The sequence below is a fragment of the Odontomachus brunneus genome, unplaced genomic scaffold, assembly GCF_010583005.1.
Source record: "Odontomachus brunneus isolate Ranch 3 - 2012 unplaced genomic scaffold, Obru_v1 Obru_scaffold_013, whole genome shotgun sequence".
NCBI lineage: Eukaryota > Metazoa > Arthropoda > Insecta > Hymenoptera > Formicidae > Odontomachus > Odontomachus brunneus.
The window spans coordinates 875947-898271 of NW_022639463.1; the positions used below are offsets into that span (position 1 = coordinate 875947).

Genomic DNA, 22325 nt, shown 5'->3' on the forward strand with positions numbered 1-22325 from the left:
CAGTTTCGTTGTCGTTGCGTAGTTTTTCTACGGTATACAAAAGCTGCGCAACGATAACGAAACTGTCGTTAACTCCAATAACGAGTTATAGAATCCCAGTGCTGGGCCCCTATTCTTGAAATAGTTGCGTACACGTAAGTTTTACTGCGCAGTTTAATCATATTATAAAATAGCTGCGCAATGAAAATTACCTATATTGTTCTTTGTAGCTGCATTGCTGAACTAGTGCAATAAGTTAGAGTGAAAAACGTATATTTGTCTCACTTCAATATATTGCACCAGTTCAGCAGTGCAGCTACAAAGAACAGGCCTAAAGCTCGTATCAGACTACGGATTAAGATTGAGATTGAATTGAAAATTGGCCAATCAGAGCAAAATTCACTAAGCTCAAGTTTGATGAACTTTGTTCTGATTGGCCAATTTTCAATTCAATCTCAATTCTAATCTATAGTCTGATACGGGCTTTAATGGATACGTATCGTCCACGCGAAGCGTGCACAGAAGCATCCCCTGCTGATTGCCACATGTAATGTTACTACGCAACGCAACTCATCGACAAGCGGTTTTCATTTGCACCCCTTGTGTTAAAGCATAGCCGTTCATTGGCTGCGTTCAGCAGAGAAAGCTGCTTTGCAACTGCAATTCGAATTTGATTGGTACGTGCTCTTGGATTCAACCAAAATTAAGAGCATACTCCAATCAGATTGACGAATTTTATAACAGTGCAAAGTAACTTTCTCTGCTGAACGCAGCCAATGGCTACGAGTTATCATAAGATAATAGTATTAGATATTATCTGAAGATGATACGTAGCCAATAAAACCGCCCTTTATCAAACAGGTAATGCAAATGGAAGCACCCACGGTAGCGATGCAAAATATGAATTTGTATACAGATTACAGTTGCGACTAATAGAACTAGAAATTATAGATAAATTGATTGTTATTATAATTCCCCTTGAAGAGATTCACGTTTAATTGTTCTGATGACGTTCACCGTGATGCAAGGCGTCCTTTCAACATCGTAATTTACTCTTCTGACAGGTGAGTAATAGCAAACGTTGTCGATTTTTTGCATCTTGGACTTCGCATTATACTGTTTTGCGTATAACACATTTTTCAGACACACAAGGAAAGAAAAATGTCGGAGATAACGTTTGACGAGGAACTCTCTACAGATTTATTCTCGGATGTAGAATTATCTGCCAGCATAAACAATGTCAATTCAGACTGTAAGGATTCAGTCATACATATAATTTATTAGATTCTTTCATATTTTATACTTCTCATGTTCAAATGCTCATTTTCTTAAAGCAAGTTCTATGTCTATTGGCATTAACGAGCCAGAACCTTCAGATAATATACCAGAATGGAAAGGTATAAGCATGAGTGAGATACGCAAGGGTCTTAGCACATATGAGCATCAAGAACACCCACCAATCATTGTTTCTCCTCGTCACATAGTATTGTTTACGGTACAAGTCTAAAGATAAACACTAATGTCAATTATTTTGTCAGTTATTAACTTTATACAAATATGAGTAATTTGTAATCTTTTTTTGGTTAGTTACCGTTACCTGCACGTGGTCCACCAAAACCGTATCCTTCGCATCAGTCTGACAAATGGAGCCAGGGCTATGTACGAATGCCACATTCAGCACACAGTTTATATCCTATAGAGCAGGTATACATTGTTATGCAATAAAAAAAAGTAAAATATTTTCATATGATAGAATTAGAATTAGATTTTATTTTTAATTTAATTGGAATTTACTTTAATAAATTATTATTCTTAATAATATATTATTAATAATATTTTTATTATTTAATCAGGTTTTTTAATTAGGTTAATATAATAATTTAATTAGATTTTGTTTTCAATATAGATCATTATATTTTATACCATTTTATCACAGCCAATTGTTTTGATATTAATCAGATCTTCTTTCAGAGGAATGGAAGTCGCTGTTGTCGAAATAGATGGGAGATGATCCAAGAAGCCTTGCTCAGGAGCATGCTTTCTAGCCAACAGTTAGAGGATGCTATACTCTCATATAATCAGATATATGCACAACGTTGGAATTTTGCAGCGCTCCATTATTTCTTCTCAGAGGTATATCGCGCGATATACAATATAATAACAAATTACGCTGTTTGAGAATTCTAATTTGTTCAATCTTGCACGTAGATTCTGGACTCTGAAGAGACGGCTATCTTCTTCGAGACTCTGATGCCAAAGATAGTGCAGCTTGCTTTACAGCTTCCTATGTTGTTGACTGGCGCGGTTCCCCTGCTAAAACGTCATACCAACGGATGCATCAGTCTGAGCCAGTTGCAAGTGGCTTCGTTGCTGGCGAATGCATTTTTTTGTACATTCCCACGACGTAATTCCAGTAATCCGCAATCGGAATACGCATCGTATCCTCATATTAACTTCAACAGGTAACAGTCCGATCGATAGAACATGATCGAATTATTCGATATTATATCCTTCTTGAATCCTTTTCGCGAATATGTTTTAGATACATGTATAGCTTGTACGCCAAATTAGTTGTATATTGCAGATTGTTCGCCGCTTATAGCGAAGAAAAGCATAGTCGATGTGTAGCAGTGATGGAGAAGATCAAATGTCTCTTCCATTATTTCAGGAGAGTAACATCTAAAGGTGGGTACACATCCAACTACGATTACCTGTTTTGTATAGAAGCTCTTTATGATTTGTTGGCACAAATCTGACAATCAAATGCGGTGTAGAATTCGAATTACGTTACGATTTTTACATAGAGCAGTACCTGAAGGTGTAATAACAATCGAGCGACGTTACATCCCTCCGGAGGATTGCCCGAAATGGCAGTCACTGGACAAGAAGCTACCGTTGTTGCATATAACGAGCAAAGGAACTATCGAGAACGAGGGAGCTGGGCTTCTTCAAGTTGATTTTGCAAATAAGTGAGTTTCTATGTTATATTTTCAAATGTATATGCATTTATCCGCATTTAATTTAACTTTTTATTAATTTTATATTTTTATATTAATTATAATATTTTGTGTGTATATTTTAATCATTTATATGCTTTAGTAATTATAATATTATGTAATAATTATTAATAATTACATATTATATAATTTATATTAATTTTATTAATATTCAAATTTTTTTATATGCGGACTATATGTGTGTGAACATTAAGAAATGGTCAATATGTAAATTTGGGCAATAAAGGATTGGTGTTCATTAATTTTATCTTTCACTGCAATAGGTATGTCGGTGGTGGTGTGCTGGGTTTAGGCTGCGTGCAAGAAGAGATACGGTTCGTCATATGCCCGGAACTTATGGTCACCATGCTGGTTACGGAAGAGTTGGATGATACGGAAGCGCTTATCGTCAGTGGTATTGAGCGGTATAGCAAATACGACGGTTACAGCAGCACCTTCAAGTGGAAAGGGGATTTCGTTGACGAGACCCCGAGAGACAGTAGCGGCAGACGTATGACGTCAATCGTCGCTATTGATGCACTCTATTTCAAACAATCCTCTTTGCAGTTCAACATCAACAACGTAACTCGTGAACTCAATAAGGTTTGCAATTGCGATTTAAATATATAATCAGATACATGGATTAGATTAGATTAGATTAGATTAGATATGTTTCTATTATTGGCAATTGATGAAAAGATGGTTGTTAGTAGAAGAAATATTGCAACATTTTTTTTTAGTCATTTCTGAGTCGATTTTAATGCGATGAAATATATTTTTCACATTTCAGGCCTACGTTGGATTCGTTGGCGCAGACAGTAACAAGGACAATTTGTCCGCCATCGCTACGGGGAACTGGGGGTGCGGAGCATTCCATGGAAATCCGAAACTGAAGGTATTGATACAATTGATGGCCGCAGCGGTTGCTGATCGGTCTATGGTGTACTTCACATTCGGAGATACGAATCTGAGAGACGAAGTGGCGAAAATGTACGCGCATCTGGTCCAGCATGATATCGACATAGGTGAGAATACCGATATCGCTGTTGTGATTGTGAAAATTTCAATTGCTTCATATGTTACGCATTAATTTAATCTCCTTGTAGCGCGGATTTACTCAATGCTGTCGGAATATCATCGAGAATCCACATCGAGCGCTCGTTCGGATTTTTATCGTTTCTTGTATAACCGGAGTAAGATGAAATCCTTGAGCAAATACTTCCCGACGAAAACTGAAAGCTCCACAGCGAGGACTTCCGCTGATTGTCTGAAGGACACGTTGATTAAGAGCAACAAAGACTCACCTGTGTCAAATAAAGACGTCGAGAACAAGCGGTACCTTTATTCGAAGGCTAGAAAGGAGGAAACGGCGAAGGAGGAAAAAATATTGAATTGGTTGGCTAGTTGCGATAGCGACAGCGACGATAACGCAAAGTCCGAAACGCGGAGAGAGTGTTACGGGGAAATCAAGAATAACACCGAGAGAATGAATAATTCAAGAAACGAAGACGCACGCGCGAATCATTCTGTAGATAACGCTCTCGACGTGGTAAATGAGGAACAATGGCCGACAAGAACAATCGAAGATAAGATATCAAATTCCTCGGGCGACAAAGTGAATTCCACGAATTCGGAAGAGGTGATTATCCAGCGTCCTCAGAGCACGGCAAAGAAGATCAAGTCCGAGTTATCGTTATTGAGGGATACCACGGAATTACGAGACAACGAATCTCTGAAAATTATAGAGGACTATTTGCCGGAATCGCGGCCGCTGAGATCGCCCACAAAGAAGACCGGTCAGAGAAAGATCTCCGAATATTTCCAGCGTACATTGTAAATATCGAACGCGTTTCGAACGACACTCCAATCTCGTCTTCTCGCGGACTTTTATTTATAAGTGTTATATATTTCTCTCTTCATTCACGTCAATTCCGAACGAAGTCACAGAATGTAATGTAAATAAAATTCTGCGTCAATCGACTGTTTCCCCGTATTCGTTCATTTTTATCCGATTCAATCAATTTTATTCCAGCGATATTCGCGAGATCGAATTCTTCAGAGTGACGAACTTCTGCTCTGATAAAGACGTCTTCAATTCTCCCGCCACTTTCTCATCCGTTCAGGCGCAAGAGAGGAAAAAAAGAATCCGCCCTTTAAAGTTCGTCTTTAAAACTCGCGCAGCGGCGGCCGCGCAGGCGCGGGCCGCCACTGTCACGTGGGCGCTTATCGACGTATCGCGTTGGACGTGTGCCGAAAGTAAGCTGTCAAACGCGAAGATGGCTGCTGCTACTGAAATATTAAAGTCTCTCGCGGCGAGAGCGATTTGCCGACAGAAAATGTAGAATTTCCTGGTCCGGAGACGTGTCCCAGGTAATTTCCGATCTCGTAGTCACGAGCGGCGACGCGACGCGCGCCTGTCACTCGTTATTCCGCGATGCAGTTGACGTTCGTGGGCGGTTTCGTGACGTATGGCGCGCCCGCGCGCGTGTAGATATGTGTGTGTGTGTGTGCATGGCGATCCGCGCCGTGGTGTGACATCTCGTCGTCGGCCTGACGTTTTGAGAGCGGGCGGGCGGACGTAAATATCGAGCCGGATGCTCGACGTATGGACGGCGGGATGTCATTGATCTGTACGCGCTGACCGCTGAGTCGGCCAAGATCGACCGGAGACGGTCGACCGGACGTCCACGACGACGACGAGGACGACGGCGACGCAGCAACAGCGGAGCTGGCCGATGCCAGAACGACCGTTTCGCGCGAAACCATTCTTATCGCGCTACATGCTGCCTGACATGTTAACATTCGCAATGTTAGCACCAGACAAGTGGCCGAACCTCGTACTTCCCGATCACGTTGGAGCACGTTATCGCGCCGCCAGCCGTTCTCCCGCTGATCGCGTATCTCGCACTCGTCACTGCGTGCCGAACGCGCTCGGGAGGTCATTTCGAGTGCGTCGCGGGCGGCACGCGCTTGCCTCTTCGCCGTTCGACTCACCTCCTCGTCGACTCGTGATACGCGCGACCCACGTTCCTTCGCGTCGTTTCTTTCGATTGTTCGCGATGACGACGACGACGACGATGACGGCGACGATGACAACGACGATGACAACGACGACTTTTCCTCGTCGATTCATTAAAATAGCTCATTCATATTGATCAGCTTTTGTATTGATCAGCTGTCTAGGATAGTTAAGTTTATACCGTGTTTTCTTCTTTTTCTATTTCTTCCTCTTGGCAGAACTCACTCGTGGCGGTTGATAACGTGGTGATTGTTCCTTCCACCGTAGTACATGTGTATTATTGTCACTTTTCATAGATTTATTTGTAGTGATGGTTGTAGCGACAGCAGTTTCAGTGTTATCCAAGTGATATGTGTGTTGTTTGTAGTGCTGGTTAATTGAACATTTGATTTTTCTTGTGTTACCGTTATATGTTGATGGCACTTAAGTTCTGTTTTTTTGGTCACGTAGTTAATCTAAGAGAATACTGTTCTCTGAAAACACTAAAGAGATAAGAGACGCTGAGCTTAAGGATGAACTCCAAACTTTTTCAGCAAATCTTAAGTATGAACATAATGCGCAAATTACGAGGGGGCACCAGTGTCGGAGGTATGGGCTCGAGCAGCACCGGCAGTCTGGATGATTGTGCAGGAGGCGCCAATCCTCAGCACACCGCTCTGGGGCTTATGCACCTCAAGAAGCTGTTCTCCGAGTACACGCATCCACCTCATCCTCTGTCTGATACTGAACGCGATGACAAATTGTACAACATGTTGCCATTGTTTTGCAAGGTAAATAATAATATATGGAAATGTAGCACCTGACTCAAAATATGACATGTCTTAAGATCAGGTTAAGATCAATTTGAGGTGAGAGCACCAATGGACAGTTTTACTATTTTGTTCTTTAAACATGAATGTTTGAATTTTTCAAACAGTGAAACAGTGAAATGAAAAAGATAAGAGTAGCAATCTAGGTATCTTATTTGAGATAAGAATACCAATGGACATTTTTACTATTAAATTTTTCAAACAGTGAAAAGAAAATAATGTGAGAAGGGCAGTAAGAGACACAAGATTTAAGACAGATTTAAGAGTGCGACAACAAATTAAATTTCATAATTGATCAAGTACATGTTGACAATATATAAAAAAATCTACCAGAGTTTAAAAAATTTTCTGTATATTGTTAATATATGCTTAATCAATTATGAAATTTAATTTGTTGTCGCACTCTTAAATCTGTATTTTGGTTCCTACTGCCCTTCTCAGATTATTTCCTTTTCATTGTTTGTAACATTACAGAATACACATTGTTACTCTTAATTATTTAAATTCTTAACATAGAATGTATGTATATATCCAATGTATTGTATGTGTATGTGTGTCAATATGTATTCTATGTCAAAAGTTTAAATATTCGATAAGTATTTAAGAACTGAAACAATAAGAGTCTCCAGAGTTAGATATGTGTCCAACCATTGGTATTTTTATTTCAAGTACTTTTTGGTCTTTAAAAGCATCAATTGTATGACTCACGAGTTTTCTGTACATTTGTCGTTATATCGTTTGTCTTCGATGTAGTCACGAGGAAAACATTCCGCACTTCCAGGTATTCGGATCTAGTCCGTCGGGAGATATGAACGAGAAGTTTTGGGACATTTTGGCATTCACACAACAAGTCTCGAGATTGATGGTGTCGGAAATTAGGAGGAGAGCTAGCAATCAGAGCACTGAGACGGCGAGCTGTGCCATCGTCAAGTTCTTGGAGATCGAGAACAGCGAGGAGTCGAGTAATGGCTGGATGTTGTTGTCTGCATTGAACCTCCTAGCAGCGGGAGATACTTCTTTGATACAAGTATATATTAGATCTTTGTAAGACGATTTTATTCAATAACAAATCTTTCTTATTATACATCACTACGTTTTTCTTAGGCCATGACCGCTGCCTCGGTTCCGTCGACTTTAGTGAAATGTTTGTATCTCTTCTTCGATTTACCCGAGATGAACGAAGAGGACGCTGATATTACAGATGCAAATAGTGAATTTACTCCTAGAGAACGTAGGATACTATTACAAAAAATATTTGTTCAGGTAACTAACTCGAGAGGTAGCTTCCCACTCAGCAGAGAGATTCACTTGTCCGGCTCTTCTCGCATGACCAAATTGTTTTCTCCTTTGCAGCTGTTGGTGAGATTATGTAGTCATCCGTATCCCGCGGAGGAACTTGCTCGCAAGGACGATCTTACCTTACTGTTCTCAGCAATAACCAGTTGGTGTCCGCAGTATAATGTTATGTGGCGTAAGAGTGCCGCGGAAGTTTTGATGACGTTATCCCGTCACGGTCTTACGCAGAATGTAGTAGCTTATATACATAGTGAGTTCGATAAGTTTCATTACATTCATTAAATCGGACTCTCTCTCTCTCTCTCTTTCTCACGTTCGATTGATCATTTATATGCATTGTTTATAAATTATCTTTCAGATAAAGGATGCATAGCACTCTGTATCGATAATATGCAACGTGTACCTGAGCTGGCACCATTAGAAGTTGTAGAAATGTTCGTAACAGTGTTCTGTTTTCTAAAGGATTCCAGTGAGGTTTCTCAGACATTGCTAGACGACTTTCGCGCTTGCCAAGGCTACATCTTCTTGTCTGAGTTTCTGTTGAAGTAAGCAATTTTAACGAGTAATTATTTGATAGCGAGACATCGTCAAACATACCGTTTTTGTGCACAGACACGCGCCTTCGCGATTAGAGCAGGATAATAGAGCGGAAGCGCAAGATGCTATTCGAAATTTGGTACTAATGTTAGCGTCTTTAACAATGTGTGGTCATACCGAATTAAAACCAAGTCAAGCTAGTATGGGATCTTTGTTTCAAATGCTTGGATTCTCTTTACCACAGCCCAGTAACAGAGGTAATTCTTAAAGTAAAAATACTTTCTCATGAAATTAATATAGATACATTAAAGATATTTTGTGTCATTTTACACTGACCAGGAGGAAGCGTTCGAAACATTCAAGCATTCCAAGTATTGCAGTCGGTATTTGTGAAGTCTAATTCACCGCTTCTGTGTTGCACCATATTGGACGCTATATCCAGCGTGTATCACAGTGATAACGCGAATTACTTTATCCTCGAGGGACAGAATACCTTGTCCCAGTTTGCGGAGAAAATCCACTTGAAAAATCCGGAGATACAGGAGAAGTTCTTTCAGTTGTTAGAATTCATCGTTTTTCAACTGAATTTTGTACCATGCAAGGAACTTATATCTCTGTCTATTTTACTGAAAACCAACAATTCAATCTCTTGCAGTATTATGTGTATGGAAACTCTTCTTAATATACTCAGGTAACTTTCTAAGGGTAATCTAAGAATTTTTTATCTCAAGATATGTTTGTATGTGAATAGCAAACGTTAGATTACATTCTAAACGCCATCCCGTTTTCGTTTCAGACACAACACTATATTTAAAGACGTTTACAGAGAAGTTGGTATGCTAGAGGTTTTTGTGACTTGTCTTCACCGATACGCAACATTACTTAAGGACAAGCAAGCCGCTGTCGATCAAGGATTAGGTAAAAGCTTAAGATTCGATAAAGAGATTATCATGAGTATACGCTCGATAAAGAAATGGCCTTTCGTGTTGCATCATATTATATTGTATTGCGAATACAACTCAAAATCTCAAATGATTTCAGAATACATAATATGTCCGGAGGATGAACGGTTGGGTGCCTTAGTAATGGAGGCTTTAACAACACTGTTAGCGAGTAATGTTCAAAACGCGAACGTCTTTAGGGAGTGCGGAGGCGCGCGTTGCGCCCATAATTTAGTGCCCTACGTGGATTGCCGGTACCAAGCGCTCGGTATTGTAAGAGAACTAATACTTAGTGCGGGCGGTGATGACGACATGGCGACGCTGTTAGGAGTTATGCATTCGGCTCCTCCTAACGCCTTGATTTTAAAGACACACATATTAAAAGTAAGTCTTCCCACCAAACTGTTTCTCTTCGTTGCTAAAGGGATTCGTGAAATCATCGATACGACATGATTGACGGTATCTACTTTGTCCTAGTCTCTGTTAGCTTGTCTACGAGAATCACACAGGACTAGAACGGTCTTTCGGAAAGTGGGAGGTTTCGTATACGTGATGTCCGTCTTGGTATCTTTGGAGGGTCAATTAGGCGCGCAGAGAGCGTCGGAGAACGCCCAGCCTTGCAACGATATCGTGCAGAGGACTATGCAGGATGAGAGCCAATTGCTAGTGTTGTTATACGTAGTATTTCATACCATAAGTACGGCTATGCGATTCGAGCCAGCAAACGCGAAATTCTTCCATCACGAGGTACGAGAGTTACGATGTATCGTAATAATTATATCATCATTGACTCGCCGTACAAAAGATTAACGTTCTCATTTCTCTGCACAGATCTGTCAATCCAGTTTATGTGATACCTTGCGTCTCCTTGGATGTTTCTCGACGCAAACGAAACTCGTCGAGATGGACATGATACCGACCATGAATTATCATAATATGCTGGTATCGTTATTTACCGGGAGCGTACTGGAACCGGTGTTTCCGGACGATATGCCAAAGACATTGGGTTACGCGTGCTTGCTGTTGCGTCTGCTCTACGACGTGGCGCTCGATTCTTTCGACAAACCGAATTTAGTTAACGTAGGAATAAGATCCCCGAGTCACAAGCAAAACAGTGTGGAGGTATTACTTTGAATTCGCTCAATATCGTCGCCATTTCCATTTTAACGGAGATGATAACCGCAGCTGCGATCTATTCCAGCAACAAAAGTCGTTCGACTCTCCCGGCAGCGGCAAGAGATGTATTATAAACTCTTTGAACCTAAGTCCACCCGCACCCGAGCCGATCGTAGTTCATCCCGGCATAGTTGTGGGAATGCTTCACTTACTTCCATCTATATCCGAGCCGTCTAATTCGCAAATGGCACTAGCGTTACAATTATACGTGGCGGAGATCATCAAGAGCTTAGTACGCTCGGAGAGAAATCAGCAAGTGATGTGCGAGGCTGGTATGGCCGGCGAACTGTTGTCCGTGGGCAGAATCGCTTTGCAGGACGAGACGCATCCGCTTCATCAACCTCTGCAATACATCATAGAGAGACTCGCGGCTCAGTCGCTCGAACCGCGAGACTTGAGGTGAGTGAACGAAGAGTCGAAGCAGGACACGATAGAAATTTCGTTGCTTACACTTTCATTTCTCCAGGGAGTTTCTGCGCTTGGGTGATCCTCTGTGCTGTATTTCACTGGACGATATCGAGCCGAGTAAACCCAGGGGAGGACCTGTCCCTCTAACACGCATTAAAACACTGGTGTCGATGACGACACCCAAAGACTTTCGAGCTCACGGTTCCTGCACTTTACCGCCTTTCGTGGAACTGGACATGAGTGCCGAGGGATTCGCGTGCTTGTATCTACCGAGCGTTGCCCCGCAAAGTACTACTCCGCCTACGGTGGTCGCCGCGGACAATAGTGTATTGGGTGGAATAGGATCGGGTAAGCCATAATCCACGATCGTGTTCGATCAATTTAACTATTATGATTATAAAAAATTTGATTTGATTTTATGATTATACAATTAATTAAAAATGAAATATACAATTACGTGTCAACAAAAAATTCTATATCGATTATATCCTATAAGATAAATTGGAATAAGACTTGATGCGATAAAAATGTGAGTTTCTTGAATTCACGTTGAGTTGAACTCACTCTTGCGAATCATGCACGAACGACGAATGATTCCAGGCGATAGATTATTCCCGCCACAGACCGGCTTAACGTACAGCACGTGGATATGTGTTGACAAATTTAGCGATCCGAGAACCGATCCTCATTGCGTGAGATTGCTCACGCTGGTGCGTACCCCACAATCTGCACAATCTACGAAAGATTTAATTTGCCTGACCGCTGTTCTTAGCGCTAGAGATAAAGCTATTATCGTTTCTACTCAGGAGACACTTATTTCCCAAAGTGAGTGACGTTTCGATACTATATGTTATTGATATCGATCTGTGATTATCGTTAAAAAGCGATACAACATAAATTGATGCTTTACTTAGATACAGGCGAATGGGAGCCTGAAGGAACGGGTGAATGCGGTGCCAGAGTTTGGTGTCCAGACTTGCTTCATGAAGGACAGTGGCATCACATAGCGATTGTACTGAATCGCGCGGTTCTTAAGAACTCTAGTTTCTCTTTATACTTGGACGGTCAACATATTCACAGTCAAAAGGTAACTATCGCCGAAATAAAGTTCAAGTGAAAAACATTAACCAATAATTGACAGCGTTAATTTAAGCGTTAACTTAAGCGATTGTATCCAATCATTGTGTCCGCTTTCAGCTTCATTATATCTCACAAGTTGCCGGAGGTGGAGCAGCCAATTTGACTGTGGCCTCTCCAGTCTATGGCTACATCGGTACGCCGCCCTGTTGGCGCCGATATTCTAGGCTGACGTGGAAACAAGGGCCGTGCCACTTGGTGGAAGAAGTGTTTAATTCCCAAAATATCGCCACTTTGTTCAAACTGGGACCGCATTACATGGGAAGCTTGCAAGCTCCACAATTGAGCGGTATCTATAAACAGCACTATTACTAAAAGTGTGTTTCACATAAGTAATGATCATTAATATGTAATATTATCGCAGGTCCCGAACCTCTAATGGCCCTCGTGGCCGAGGAAAAGGTTGTATTTGGTCTGAACGCAAAGGCCATGTCGCAGTTGACATTAGCTAAAATTAGGAAGGTCTACAGTAGAGCTGATAATAAATCAATCGCCAAACAGGTATAGATATCTCGATTTTATAATTATCTCTCAAGGACAAAGCAAACTAAAAGATTTCGTTTTAAAATTCGCTTATTTCACAACAGCTCGGCATGTCATCCCATGAAAACGCCACACCTATCAGAGTTCTTCATAATTCCGCGGGCCACCTTAGTGGTCCAGCAAGAGCATTAGGCGGTGTAGTTGTTGGTTACCTCGGTGTTCGTGTATTTAGTCCTAAACCCGTAGCTACTATGATCGACAACGTAGGAGGATGTTCGGTGTTACTAGGTACGACTGAGAATACTAGTGACGAGTTATCCTTATGTCGCAATAACCAGATAGGACTAAGGACTTCATCATCAATATGTTCTCACAGGTTTAATAGCTATGGCCCAAGATGTAGAATCTCTATACGCAGCCGTAAAGGCGCTAGTTTGTGTAGTGAGATCCAATCAAGCGGCTCAATTAGAGATGGATCGCAGAAGGGGATATCAGACATTAGCGATGCTGTTGAGAAGGAAATGTCCTTTGCTGAACAGTCATATCTTACACTTGACGTTCAGTCTCGTGGGAACGGTCGATAGCGGCAGAGAAACCAGCGCGATTCCTAACGTCACAGCGTTCCAGGATCTCTTGTGTGATTTGCAAGTAGGTTTAAGAACATATCGGTTTATAATTTAGTGGGGTGAAGAACTTTTATTTAATGTCATGATAAATCGTTTTCAGGTTTGGCACGAAGCACCCGGAGAGTTGCTGAGGTCCCTTCTCGAACACTTGTACGAACTAATAGCGGAGTCTAGCGAGAAGCGGACTAATTTGCGATTGATGAGGGACTTACAGCTAGTGCATAAATTACTGCACATCTTAGGCGAAGTGAAACTAGGTAGCACGAGGCAGATCCTTTTAGCGCTTCTCAGCATATTACTGAGCCAACCACGACAAGCTGATTTATTATGGTAAGCAATTTATTGGTTTGCAACTATATATATATTGATTTATTGATTGGAAACTATACATATTAACTATACATATTAAGATACTTTTAATATTTTACAATATTCTTATCTCGTTCTTTTGTCCAGGTTCGGACAATTCATCGTAGCCACTTTACCGTTATGTCCCGAGAAACATTTAATTCTTCGAGAAGGAGAAGGAAATAAGGACGGGGAAGGAGAGAGTATACTTCTACGTAATCGTTGCTTACAGCTTTTACATTCGTTGTTGTTTAATGGATCCAAAGTTAATGTAAAGTAAGGAATCGTATAAATATCTTTCGTCACTCGTATCAACGTATTTGATTGCCATGTTCATGCTTATTACAACTGTATGATTTGCAGAATGTGTGAAGAGGTAGCCACGGTTCTGGGCCTAGATTGGGTATTGTTGTTTCTCCAGTCTGGTCTTCACAGCACTACAGTTGTCTGGGGGTTGCGTATACTTGTCGCGGTATGTACCGTGCAATCGATCCTGCAAAAATTCAAGGAGGGAACGAGCAACGGAGGTTGGCTACGACATACTGATCACAACAAAATGGCACTAGCACTGGGTACGCGATAAAAATATCTTCTAACAATTCTATTTGCTGCTTCTAAAAATATTTAATGAATCTCACATAGACAATTGTAATATCGATCTGTAATAATTATAACCCGCGTAGGTTGTCATCAGCAAATGTCTACCGGTGAAATCAAGCCGTCTGGGCTTCACGTGCCAGGATTTCAGCACTTGGGCTGGTTGCTTCCGCAACATATCGATCTTGTCCCGGAACTTTATTTTCTCTTTATTGCTCTTATGATGGGACAACCTGTGAAATTGCTGCCTACGGATTCGAAGGTGAGAACATCGTCGATACGTTATTTATTTATTAGTGGTCCTTATACACTAACACTGATATTAATCGTATCGTTATTGCGGCAGCTCGATTTGGATAATGTCTGGAATTTCATGTTCGGAGTTCCGGCAAATCACACGTTATCGTCGTTCGCCAGTAGGATTAATCTCTGTCCCGAAGCGGTGGTCACGTTACTGGCTATGGTGCGGACTATGTTGAACAACCACTCGAACAAGTAAGTTAACATTACCACAAGAATCTAATCGACTTATCTTAATGTAATCGTGTGCAATTTATCTCTTTCCACAGCCCCGAAGTACTACCAGCATGGCTGAACGATTATCCCGTGACAATAATACAATTCCTGTTCTTCCTCTACCACAATTTCACTGACTTCATGCAAGTCTTTATGTCCGCGGAAGTTCTGGGTGCCTTAGCTGGGACCTTGTTTCCGAAACCCGCCAGTTCTAGTCAGGATAGCAGTGGCGCCAGTACTCCAGCCGATGAGGTAATTGTATTATCAGTTTGTATTATTGACTTTCACAATTTTAGGAATTATATAAGATGTTATATCACAGCCAAGTTATTTCACATGAAAACAGCAAGTCTAAAATTTCAAATATCACTACCAATTACGGAAAAACAGTGTTTATAATTTATAGTTTATAATTAATAAAAAGAAATTGCATTTTGTCTGCTGGAGAATCTTCGTTGTAAAATTAATGTTGATGTCGGACATTCGTTGCAGCAAGAGCCGGTGTTGGTGAGGTCGCCGTCGAAAGACGTTGGACTGACGAATCATCCGGCGAAAAAGTTCGTAATGGACTTTCTACGGGTTATCGTCGTCGACTCTCTCTCGTTACCGGTAACGGCGAAGTCGCCGCCGGCGATCGATCTAGTGCTGGAAGCGTGGCCGGAACATGCATCGACGGGCCAACAGATGCGTTATCAGACGGAAGTGTTGTCTATATTGATGGAACATCTATTGGCCGCGGATGTTCTTATAGGAGAACAAGCCGCTCTGCCCGTCGTTCCCGGTGGATCGGTCAATAATATCACTAATAACGTTTGCTACGTGGCAGCCAGAATAGTCGACAAACTGTGGCAAGGTAATAGTTTCGCTCGCACGTGTTCATTGATCTTCTATTCACTGCAGAAACGTTCCATAATGGAATTCAAAACTAAATTCTGTTCTCTTAAAAGTTCTTTGAATTTATTTTGCTATTTGGATCAATAATAGATTCTCATGCACATTTCTATAGATTATTTATAATAAATTTATAAAATCTTAATATTATAAAACATCATTGTGAAAGTACTTAACTGAAAACTATTTAACTGTTCAATAAGTGAAAGTTGAGAAAAATGGGTAATATTATAATGTTGATTTTTTTAATTTTAGGCGCTTTGATGAAAGACCCACATGAGGTGTTCGATTTCATCGTGAAACTAATCGGTCAAGCAAAAAGGCGACCCGGCGCCGTCAGTATGGAAGGCCTTCATCACTGCCTGAATAGGACGATCTTGTTCTTACTGTCACGCGCGACAGACTCTATCGCCGATCAAATGGCCGTATTAGAGGCATTACATAAGCTTACTACTCATAGGTATTATATCTATATTTCTACATTTCATCAGAAACGAAGAAAAGTGAGCCAAGTAGACTCTATCGTGACGATTTTCTCGCAGATTATTAGTGTTCGGTGCTGGCAACCATGAATTGGAGTTCATTGGCTGTCTGACATATTGCCTGTTACAACTGACGGCCGACATAAAGATCATGTTGGATACCAACATGAAAACGACGTGGCACGTTAATCCACAAGTTGAATCCAGCGACGACAGACTGACATCTCATCAGGGACACAATTTAATGGCCGTAGCAGCGACGAGGGTTTGGGAAGAGCTATACGTGTGTAAGAAGCCCGCTATAGAGGAAGTATTCAAGGTAACTCTATCGGTACCTGTGGGTAACGAACGGGCGCCGGAATTGTCGTTCGTGAGAGAGCAGGTGCACGAAGCCGCGTCGAAGCTTTGGCTGAATTATGTGGTTCTAGAAAGAAGGGCTTCGTATAGGGTTCCTTGGGAGCTACACAATCAGATTCAATCGGTACGTTCGATTCAAACGTTGAAGCTCGACATATGAAGATATTTAATTATTTAGAATCGGGTAATGATTGCTATAATCGGACGTATAAAATTGCAGAAAATTCAAAAAGTGACAGGAGGATTGACGAGATTAGCGAGCAGAACAAAGGTGCGGAAAGAGGAGTCCGTGCGAGTAAGACTCAGATTACATCAGAACACCGTTGCTCAGTGGACGGAGCAGCATGTCGCGCTAGTCAGGGAACTTGCCGCGGTGAGACGTTTGCAGCATCAGCAGACCAATCTACATACTCAGCGTTACGTGTATCAAGTAAGGAATTTTCTTCCAATTTTCTTTGATGATTTTATCTCTTCATCCAGTAAGAAAATCTGACATTTATGTTGAAATTTATGCAAGATTTCTAAGATAAATTGATCTTCTAGGAATGGCTGCAAACTGAGACAGAATTGACTAGAGAACGTGGCCTCTGGGGGCCACCGACATCCACCAAACTCGACAAATGGATGTTAGACATGACAGAAGGACCGTGCAGAATGCGAAAGAAGATGATGAAGAACGAGCTCTTCTACATACATTATCCGTATCGGCCTGAATTAGAGCACCCTGATAACGTGAGTTGCTCACATCAAGATGTGTAATGGAATTTTACAGAAATTTTCCAAACTCACGTATCGACACCGATAATTATGCTAACACGTTGATTTATCACTCGTGCAGAAACAGCTAAAGTACAAAGTAGCGACGAGCACGGATAGTAAGGAGTACTATCTTAAGCAACTCGGCAACTCGTCCGGAATGTTTGAGCGCGAACGAGACCTCGTTATAGATGATACACCGTTAAACGTCAATGAAGCTTCTACCGAGAGTGAGCCGCCAATGGTTCCGTGCACGTTGGAACGCCATGCGAGCGAACCGGATGAAGCGCCCGAAGATAACGAACAGGAGGAGGAGAACAATCAAACTGTTCCAGACAATCAAACTTTGTTACGTCTACTCGAGGAACACGAGAAGGTTCGCGATTATAACATATATCTGTATTGACTCTAACCCAACCACGAACCAAGATTATCTTCTTTCACACTGTTATTTACATTTCAGATAAGTCATATGTTCAGATGCGCACGGATACAAGGTTTGGACACGACCGAGGGTATCCTCTTATTCGGAAAAGAACATTTCTACGTAATCGATGGATTTACGCTGCTGAAGTCCCGAGAAATCAGAGACATCGAGAGTTTACCGGAAGCGTATGAGCCTATCTTGCCGTCGCCGGGGTCTCCGAGAAGATCCCGAGCGATGAGACAGTGCTCCAAGTTCAATTACGAAGACGTGAGGTAAATTTATCGAGATACAAAACCGTTCCTGTACTCGACACAACAGACAGGGTCTTTACAAGTGTTGTATTATTCACAGAGAAGTGCATAAGAGACGATATCTGTTGCAACCGATGGCACTAGAGGTGTTCAGTGGCGACGGTAGAAACTATCTCCTGGCTTTTCCGCGAAAAGTAAGGAACAAAGTATATCAAAGATTTATGAACGTCGCCACCGCGATCGCCGACAGCGCTCAGCAATCCGTGGCTGGTCAAAAGCGCACGGCCAATGTCGAACAGGCCACCGGTTTGCTCTCGAATCTCATTGGGGAGACATCGGTCACTCAGAGATGGGTGGTGAGTACGATGGTTCTATTAAAATTCTATGCTAGAGCACACGTGCTAGAGTTTATATACTTGATTAACCATGGACGTTTCCGTAGAGAGGAGAAATATCGAATTTCCAATACCTGATGCATCTGAACACCTTAGCGGGTCGCAGTTACAATGATCTCATGCAATATCCAATTTTCCCGTGGATCTTGGCCGATTACGACAGCGAGGAGCTTGATTTCACGGATTCGTTAACGTTTCGAGATTTCAGCAAGCCTATGGGCGCCCAAAGCCCCGAGCGATTGTTGCAGTTTAAGAAAAGGTATGTGAATACTGTCTACGATGATCTATATGTTATTCGCGAGGAAATATGTATGTTACTTCGATTGTAAATTCGATTAATCTTAATTTGCAGATACAAAGAGTGGGATGACCCGCACGGAGAGACTCCTCCTTATCATTACGGCACGCACTATTCTTCTGCAATGATAGTGTGTTCGTACCTGGTGAGAATGGAACCATTCACGCAACATTTCCTCCGATTGCAGGTTCGTATACAACAAAAGCGCGATACGAATCGTCTCTCCGTCGTAACATGCGCGATAAAATTGAAATTATTCGCAGGGCGGGCACTTCGATTTGGCCGACAGAATGTTCAACAGCGTAAAGGAAGCTTGGCTGTCAGCTTCCAAGCACAACATGGCAGACGTGAAGGAACTTATCCCGGAGTTTTTTTACCTACCGGAATTCCTCGTCAATTCGAATCACTTCGATTTAGGTGAGCGTCGATCTTCAGTGCCATATATTATATCGATCTTTTCTCCCCTCATGCGTTTTGCAGTCAATACATCGATATTGTTTTGTACAGGCTCTAAACAGAGCGGTGTTCAACTCGGCGACATTGTTCTTCCACCTTGGGCGAAGCAAGATCCTCGTGAATTTATTCGCGTGCACAGGCTCGCGTTGGAATGCGATTATGTGTCGCAGCATCTCCATCAGTGGATCGACTTGATATTCGGTTGCAAGCAGAACGGTCCAGCGGCCGTTGAAGCTGTCAATGTATTTCATCATTTGTTCTATGAAGGCAACGTCGACATCTACAAGTCAGTTTACGTTCAGCTCGTATTCAATCTCAGCAATTCCATTCATCGTCTCAATAACGTCTCAATTACAGCATCGATGATCCGTTGAAGAAGAACGCGACTATCGGTTTTATCAACAACTTCGGCCAGATACCCAAGCAACTGTTCAAAAAGCCGCACCCGGCGAAGAAGATGTCGCAAAGGACCAGTGTTATAGATCCCGGGCCAATCACCCCTGGTCTGAGCATCACCACGTCCGATAAACTTTTCTTCCATAATCTTGATAATTTGAAACCTTCGTTGCAGCCCATCAAAGGTACATGTCTACGATTAGCTTGAATTTGGGGATTCTTGTACTTATAAACGTCTGATTTGAATCTCAAACAGAACTGAAGGGTCCGGTCGGACAGATACTGCACGTGGACAAAGCTGTGCTGGCGGTGGAGCAAAATAAGACGCTCATCCCGCCGTCTTACAACAAATACGTAGCATGGGGATTCGCCGATCATTCCCTCAGAATAGGCAACTACGACAGCGACAAGGCGATCTTCGTCGGCGAAGCGATGATGCAGAGCAGTGGCGAGATAGTGGCGTGCGTTTGTCCGTCTTCCAAACTGATAGTTACTGCTGGCACCAGTTCTGTAAGTATCTCTTTCTCTCTAACTCCTCTTTCATTTGCTGTCATATACATACCCGTCTCCGACATGTTCATCTTGCAGGTCGTGACGGTTTGGGAATACGCCAAGCGACAACTATCCATAAAACAATGCTTATACGGACATACGGACGCAGTCACATGCTTGTCGTCCAGTCCCGCGTATAATGTTATCGTATCCGGATCGCGCGACGGCACGGCTATCATATGGGACTTGTCCCGATGCTTGTTCGTGCGACAACTCAGAGGCCATGCAGGACCGGTGGCAGCAGTGGCCATAAACGAATTGACGGTATTTATTTCAATTACATATGTAAAAATTGAATGAGAAAAAGATGTATAAATAACATAAAACTACTATATACACAACATATGCAATATGTATAATGAAATACTTTAACAAAAAAAATGTACGCATTCAGGGGGACATAGCCACATGCGCGGCTACATGGTTACACGTATGGAGCATCAACGGCGAGGAATTAGCGAGTGTCAACACATGTGTTGGTCGCGCGGACAGAATGCAGCAGATATTATGCGTCGCGTTCAGTCAGACACACGAATGGGATTCTCAGAACGTTATAATGACTGGCTCCACTGATGGTGTCGCTCGTGTAAGATACGACATTCCCATTCTTTCTTATTTTTCATGCCTGTAAGAACTTCGTCAAAAATATCGTGTGACATTTGGACTACGAGAAGCCTATTTACAGATGTGGTCGATGGATTACGTGCAAGTGCCTGCGGAGGAGGAGAAGCCGGAGGAGGTAGTGGTTGCCAAAGAGAAAAACGAGGGACAGAGCAACGAAGAGAATCAAACCGAAACAACGAAGAAGAGAGTTCACGAATTAGTCAAGCAAATGAGCATATCCGCCGAGGGATCGGGTAAGCGTAGCGTGACTATATCATAATTTTTCTTTATCAATGTTATACACATACACCAACAAATCTGATTACAATGGGAGATTTTATCTTTGCTTTAAGGTATTCTCATGAAGAGCGGTTCCGAGAGCAGTCTCTCTGAAACGGAAAATGCCAAAGAAGCCTCCAGACTTCACGAGGAGAAGGAAGAGTGCTCCGATAACGAATCGAGCAACGGCTCGAGCAACAAACCATCGCCTCAGAACAATCACGCGTCTACCGTTGTGCTGCGCAGAAAAAGTCGCGGGAATCCGATGTTTAGGAAAAGCGAGGGCGGCGGACGCGCCGACAGCGAGGACACACAAACTAGGTAATCTAGTTAATGTAACCGAACGAATACAAACGATGAATATTATGTAGTATAAAATATAGCTATACTATATTTATATTTCACAGCGAGTCCGTCAACAATCCGGGCGACTCCGAAGGAGCGTTGAGGGCCAGCAAGAGCGACACCAGTCTGACCGACTGCTTCGTCATGGTTACCGAAGCCGACGTGAAGCCGCGGAAGATCAATCCGCAAAATATCCTACGGGACGGCTTCAAGTGGCAGAGACAACTGGTTTTCCGCAGCAAACTGACGATGCATACTGCCTACGATCGCAAGGACAATGCAGAACCAGCGTCTATCACAGCTTTAGCGGTATCAAGGTATGGAGTATTCGTGCAACACAAGATGTTTATGAGATAGCGTTAGGAGAAATTGCATTTAACGTGATCAGCTGCTGGCTTTCTCTTCAACAAGCCTTTGTGCAATTATACACACGTTCCATTACATCTTATGAGTCGTTGTTGAGTTCATTAAGCTGTGCCTTGACTCGTAGGGATCACAGAACAGTATACGTGGGTGACACTCGCGGCAGAGTGTTCTCGTGGAGTGTATGTGAGCAACCTGGACGTACAGTCGCTGATCATTGGCTGAAAGATGAAGGTGCAGACTCGTGCGTTGGTTGCGGTGTCAGATTCAATCTTTACGAGAGGAGACATCATTGTCGTAATTGCGGACAGGTATTCTGCTCGAGGTAAGTCTCAAAAATTGTGATGGCTCTGCGCCTATGTATACTCAGCTGTGCTAATAACGTTCGCACACAGATGCAGCCGTTTCGAGTCCAAGATATCCAGACTCGGTATTTTAAAGCCGGTTAGGGTCTGCCAAGGCTGTTACTCGTCGTTACGGTCTCAGCATTCCGCTGAGAGTAACACTTAATACACACGACAGCACGAGATTTTATCTTACATACGTCGTTAAATTATACGGAAAACTTATTGGGTTGTAAATATTTATATGTGTGTATACCCCTAT

General features: G+C 42.3%; 1 protein-coding gene across 7 annotated transcripts; it reads left to right on the plus strand.

Annotated features, from left to right (window-relative positions):
• Positions 1 to 841: 841 nt before the first annotated feature.
• On the plus strand, positions 842 to 22325 carry LOC116840928 (WD repeat and FYVE domain-containing protein 3). 7 transcript variants are annotated; one of them, XM_032808284.1, is made up of 57 exons: positions 842 to 1043; positions 1123 to 1231; positions 1314 to 1474; positions 1567 to 1683; positions 1951 to 2112; positions 2188 to 2441; positions 2564 to 2664; positions 2789 to 2948; positions 3260 to 3578; positions 3766 to 4000; positions 4082 to 4521; positions 4567 to 4590; positions 7585 to 7830; positions 7908 to 8066; positions 8157 to 8349; positions 8458 to 8644; positions 8712 to 8893; positions 8976 to 9327; positions 9433 to 9554; positions 9678 to 9961; positions 10055 to 10324; positions 10409 to 10699; positions 10779 to 11152; positions 11220 to 11509; positions 11762 to 11986; positions 12076 to 12248; positions 12359 to 12587; positions 12663 to 12799; positions 12886 to 13069; positions 13158 to 13429; positions 13508 to 13737; positions 13864 to 14031; positions 14119 to 14327; positions 14439 to 14614; positions 14699 to 14847; positions 14922 to 15120; positions 15361 to 15721; positions 16015 to 16219; positions 16302 to 16722; positions 16819 to 17028; positions 17142 to 17330; positions 17437 to 17730; positions 17818 to 18053; positions 18133 to 18388; positions 18475 to 18686; positions 18780 to 18912; positions 18989 to 19142; positions 19233 to 19467; positions 19539 to 19762; positions 19834 to 20087; positions 20166 to 20393; positions 20524 to 20715; positions 20815 to 20986; positions 21086 to 21332; positions 21419 to 21673; positions 21847 to 22044; positions 22115 to 22325. In XM_032808284.1, the coding sequence occupies exons 2-57, from the start codon at positions 1141 to 1143 to the stop codon at positions 22227 to 22229; spliced, it is 12156 nt and encodes a 4051-aa protein (XP_032664175.1). In that variant the 5' UTR covers positions 842 to 1043; positions 1123 to 1140; the 3' UTR covers positions 22230 to 22325. The 7 variants fall into 7 exon arrangements, with proteins under 7 accessions (XP_032664175.1, XP_032664170.1, XP_032664168.1 ...); XM_032808279.1 differs by lacking the exons at positions 842 to 1043; positions 1123 to 1231; positions 1314 to 1474; ... (7 more) ...; positions 4082 to 4521; positions 4567 to 4590 and adding exons at positions 5197 to 5345; positions 6528 to 6764 and having other exon boundaries at positions 14439 to 14847; positions 22115 to 22229; XM_032808277.1 differs by lacking the exons at positions 842 to 1043; positions 1123 to 1231; positions 1314 to 1474; ... (7 more) ...; positions 4082 to 4521; positions 4567 to 4590 and adding exons at positions 5487 to 5784; positions 6445 to 6764 and having other exon boundaries at positions 14439 to 14847; positions 22115 to 22229.

Excerpts from the sequence above, each read along its gene's own strand:
- LOC116840928 (XM_032808284.1), top strand. The coding sequence starts at position 1,141 with ATGTCGGAGATAACGTTTGACGAGGAACTCTCTACAGATTTATTCTCG. Across the intron at positions 11,510-11,761 it reads ATTGGGTGGAATAGGATCGG|GCGATAGATTATTCCCGCCA; the intron begins GTAAGCCATAAT and ends GAATGATTCCAG. Across the intron at positions 15,722-16,014 it reads AGTCGACAAACTGTGGCAAG|GCGCTTTGATGAAAGACCCA; the intron begins GTAATAGTTTCG and ends TTTTAATTTTAG.